General features: G+C 38.7%; 1 protein-coding gene across 1 annotated transcript; it reads left to right on the top strand.

Annotated features, from left to right (window-relative positions):
- Positions 1-4,435: 4,435 nt before the first annotated feature.
- Positions 4,436-4,985, top strand: ripply2 (ripply transcriptional repressor 2; the record flags this gene model as incomplete). Its single annotated transcript, XM_079645084.1, has 3 exons — positions 4,436-4,553; positions 4,664-4,734; positions 4,820-4,985. Exons 1-3 carry the CDS (start codon positions 4,506-4,508, stop codon positions 4,983-4,985), a joined length of 285 nt encoding a protein of 94 aa, XP_079501210.1. The 5' UTR covers positions 4,436-4,505.
- Positions 4,986-5,274: the final 289 nt, after the last annotated feature.

Raw genomic sequence — 5,274 nt, 5'->3', positions numbered from 1 at the left:
TTGCAAATATATTTCAACCTTGAAGATTTTCTTCTTCCTATATTTGATTTCATTGCAACTTGATGTCAAAGGAATAGATCAAGACATCCCTGACCTTGCAGGCATTAGTTTGGATAGCGTGAGTTGTATCTTTTAAAGGGGAAAATGTTTAGGTATGGATCCTAAACTATAAAAAATACAAATGATTGCTTCTTTTTACATTGACTAGGTTACTAATAAGGTAAATAGGTAAGTAAATAATCTAAGCTCTGTTATATATCCACAAAATGGGAATCCTTACTCTAGTGTGTTCGAAGGAGATCTTTTTTTAAATGAATGCAGGGAAGAGCAAATGTTCTCCCTCATCCATGACTGGATTAGAGGAAGGTTTTATCTGAGAAACTTGCTAAAAAAATAAGTTCTCATTTCCAGGAAAACAGCGGGAATGTTCCTGAATACTTTCTATTTTTTTTATCAGAAGCCCAGCGTGAATGGAGTCCGGGAAATAATCAAGATAAGATTCCCTTAAAAGTACAGCTGGTACATGAAAAAGAAAAATGTTATTTAATTCACAGTGTCACAGAGAACTATGCTGATTTGAGTGCTTTAAATGAGCCTCTCACCCTAAAACAGTAAAACAGAGATATCGGGTGAGAGGGCCATGGGAACCAGAAAGATGTTGTCATTTAATATTTTATCTCTAAGCTGTACTGTTCACTTCTTCTTTAGCTAAGGGTTAAAAAAATGACATTTAAATGTGTGATTTGCAGCAAGAAATACATACGAGATTATGTTTTTGTGGTTGACTGTTGCCATGGAGAGGGAGAGAAGGGTCGAGAATCTCTGCGAGAGAGACAAGTATTGAAGTGAAAGTGAGACAAAAGTGGAGGAAAGAGATGATGGAGGTTATATGAGGAACAGCTTTAATGAGGGGTTTTGTTAAAGAGCAAATGAACTGTTGATGTTGTGCAGCAGCTTCTTCTTTATAACAATCTCAAAACCTGCTAGCAACGTACCAGAGTCTCTTGATCTCCATTACATCCTTTGTTTTTGATTTATTTTAATGGAGACAACGAGGGTTTCCTGTGGCGCACTCCATGATAAGTTTCCTGAATATTTGTTTCATTTTTTAATGTGCCCTGTGAGGTAGTGTGCTTTCCATGCTCTTTGCAGCGATAGTTTTGATGGTCTCTTTTCATATGGTACAGTCAGTGCTGAAAAGAGGACATTCTCAATAAGCTGACCTAGTTAAGTATTGTATTTAGTCAATCCATTTGGAAGGTAAAGGTAAGGTTTGCCCATATGTTTGAAAAGCTACAGTAAAGCACTTAATGCTTCTCTATATATGTTTGCCGTTATGGTAGCACAATAGTGAATAACAGGAAAACACAAAAGAGGCCAGCAGCAGAACATTGCGTGTCCAATTAGCGGAGAGGGAGAAGAGAGGGAGAAGAGAGGGAGAAGAGAGAGGGAGAAGAGAGAGGGAGAAGAGAGAGGGAGAGCAGCTCTGAATGCCTGATCCCTGGAGAGAGTTGTCCAGTGTGGAGCCAGTGGGCAAATTAACTCAGCGCTGTTCACGCACAGTTCATATCTAACAGACACTCTCATGCAGGGCTGCACATAACTGGTGCGTGAGTGCGCATGCACACCCACCGCCAAAAAAGGAGCACCGGATCATTTGAAAAAAGCGCATTTGCGCACCAACATTGAGAGAGACAGAGAAACATGAGAGAAGAGAGAGATAGAAAAGAGAGAAGAGAGAGATATTTGCGAGTTAAATAAGAACTGGTAAGACGCGTGAAGGGTCTGCTTCATGCGCTCCCTGCTGCGAGGCAGGGGCGCGCACCCCCCCCCCCCTTGACATTTCGCGATACAGAGGGCTTCATACTCCACTAGCACCCCCCCCCCCCCGTTGCCAATCGTGATACAGAGGATGCGCACCAAGCAACATCTCCAGGTGCTCCTTTGAGAACCAGGGCAAAAAAGTTATGTGCAGGACTGCTCTCATGTCAGACCTGCTGCACTAGGTTTTAATAAGTGGTACTTGCAAATGTGGCACAGATTGAATAAAATCAGATGTAACATGTATATAAACTCATATTGCACTATTTCAGTTTTTCAGTTTTTCAGTTTTATTGTGTTGCACTGCTGTAGGAGCCTGTGACATAAGATTTTCATCGTCATAACTACACTGTGGCTATGTACACACACACACACACACACACACACACACACACACACACACACACACACACACACACACACACACACACACACACACACACACACACACACACACACACACACACACACACACACACACACACACACACACACACACACACACACACACACACACACATACAATCAGAGCTGCTCCTAAACATTTTCCAACTTAAATATGTTCACTTGGCTGCTATTTCAAAACTGTTACTATTGGATGTGTATTTTGTAAATGGTGTACTTTCTACTTTCATCTTTAATATTTGTATGCATACTTCTTTGTCTCTTTACTCGCTGTAACGTGTACATTTCCCTTCTGTGGGACGAATAAAGGTATTTAGACTGATTTAGTCTGCAGCTACTTGGGTATCGCATTATCGAGCAGATATTTATCTTTTGAATGTAATGAAATAAAAAGATGTACTCAAGTACTGTACTTAGATTCCAGGTACTTCTGCTTGATTTGAGTATTTCCATTTTATGAAACTATTACATCACAGAAGAAGAACAATGTATTCTGTAAGTACATTTTTTGGACAATTTAAATTACTTTGCAGTTTTTTGTATATCTCTCCTGTCAACAGGATGGAGAGTCTAAGAGGTTTTATAAAATCTGATGCCTTATTGTAGATTAAATTACTCAACGTTCAGTGGTGGAATTTATCTAAATATCTTTATTGAAGGTACTTTAACTGAGAATTTCTATTTTACTTTCTACTTTGTTTTCTGTCAAATGTAATTCTGAACTCTATTACATTATTTAATAGCTTTATTTAATTCACTGATTCTGATTATTACTACATAATGTACATCAATGAATATGATTAATTCCACTTTTGGTACTTCAAATATATAAAATGTTGTTTAGTTTTTTTCTTGTTTAAGTGGAATTATGAATGTTTTTTTTTTAATTACAGGGTATTTTAATTGTGTAGGTTTTGAAGGTCTTAAGTAAATCTTGATATGTAATCTGATCTGAATACCATTCCCACTGGTTAGTCATCAAACTAAAAATCTGAAAACTATTACAGTTTTCTGTATCATTTAATTCCAGCATGCAGACCAACACTGCCCCCCACTGGTGGACTGGTAGGAAAACACTTAAGTTTTTATTAAGGGATATAATTATTTAATCGATTTAAGAAGGTCTTCTTCATACATTACAGAATAAAGCGGAGCTCCTATAGAAGCGGCAGAGGATTAAGAGGTTTTCCTTATGGGATCATTCAAGGCATGCATCTGCTTAAGTGCAGCTATTAGCTCGCGCCCTGCTGTTGTAAATACAAAAGGTTGACGCGTGTCAACCCCCTCAAACTGCGCACGAGCCTTCTTCCATCATCCAACTCAGCACGCCATGACAGTATGGGCACGTGTTTCTTCACACCTCACACACAAATGGCTACACATACGGAGATACGAAGGGGTGAAGAGTTTGAGGAAAGTGTTTTTATCAACAGGAATCTCCCTAACCAAACTGAAGTATAATTGGATTTTTAATTGAAACACAAACAGCATTTACATACTATAGTCATTGTCCTCACGCTCAACAGGTTATGTAAATACTGGCCTAATAGGCTACCTAATAAAATAGGTATTACAATAGGTAATAAAATACATTTAATCTTGGAAAAGTGTTTAAAATAGGCCAATCTCTTGCGAGAGATGCTTTTTATTTTACATAAAAATGGAAATGTCTGGCAAACCCCTTCCAGATCATGTATCAGAAAACGAACTGATCCCATTAGAAATACTCTCTGGGGTTTCAACACAGGAGAAGATGCCTTAATATGTAAAATACCTGGTTCATCCCTCTATTAGTAGATCTCCTAAATCTTTTTTGTTTAACTCAAGAAAACTAAGGAGGGTGTAAAATGAGGGGCTGTGTTGCACATAATGTACATGCACTTTATGTTGACGTGTCTGTGTTGTGCACGTCTGTCATGATATATATTTATATTATATTGTTTATTTTCCAAAACACATTTTGCTGGGGATAGATTACCTTATCTTGATTATAAGGTCATTCTTAAGAAACAAAGTGGCCATATGGCTGGAGTTTGCCTAAGTGTGACTTCGCACCTGAACACCATGGCGCATGGAGACACTTGGGGACGGGTGAAAGCGCAATTTGGCCCGGGCTGCCGGGCCCGGATAAATAGGAGGTTCCTGCCTTCAGCCACACTTCCTCTCAAGACTCCAAGCAGGACTAACCAACACAAGAAACCATGGAGGCTATCAATAACAACGTTGGATTACCTTCAGTTTTTTCTCATGGAAACAATGGGATTCAGCAGTCCGGTCATATGTGGAGACCATGGACTGGAACAGAGAACAACACTACCGCACACATGGTGAGTGTAGACGACATGATCTGACTTTTTAAGTTATTTGTAAATGTATTTAAACACGTGCTGTTCGATGGATAAAGAACCTAACAAGGTTCTTTTGTTTTAACTTCCAGGCTCACTCTATTCAAGGAGACATTTCTGCTGCACAAGACCCCAAAGTTTCTCAGGTCGTTCACCCAGTGAAGTAAGTACAGTTTGGTTCATTCAATGATCTTTTTCTTATGCAGGTTTTTTGTACATTTGTCTTATAGTCTTTTCTCTTTTTAAAGGTTGTACTGGCCAAAATCAAGATGTTTCGATTATCTGTACCAGGATGCAGAAATGCTCCTGCGCAACTATCCCGTCCAAGCGACCATCTGCCTTTACTCAGACTCCAGCAGCGATGAAGACAGCGATGATGATGAAGAGGAGGAGATGGAGAAGGAGCTCAACTAAATATGGCTCTCTCAAGCCTTCAACAGCAAATTGCTGCATAATGTGATAATATATTTAATAATAACTTATTGCTGTAAATATATGTAAATATGCCTTTTTTTTTACTTCTTCACCAAACAAGAATGTGAATCGTTAAGTTATTATTTTGACATGTCTACGTCTTTTGTACTTTGCTGATATTTGCAATAAAATGCAAAACGAATGTCGTTGTCTCGGGCTCTATTATTAATATGAAACAGGGTTTTGTATGCCAGTTACACACTCGAAATCAAATCAGTTATGACAGAAA

This window comes from Notothenia rossii (genome assembly GCF_949606895.1).
Source record: "Notothenia rossii genome assembly, chromosome: 8".
NCBI lineage: Eukaryota > Metazoa > Chordata > Actinopteri > Perciformes > Nototheniidae > Notothenia > Notothenia rossii.
The sequence above is the reverse complement of the archived record's forward strand: the minus strand, read 5'-3'. Positions and strand labels throughout refer to the sequence as shown.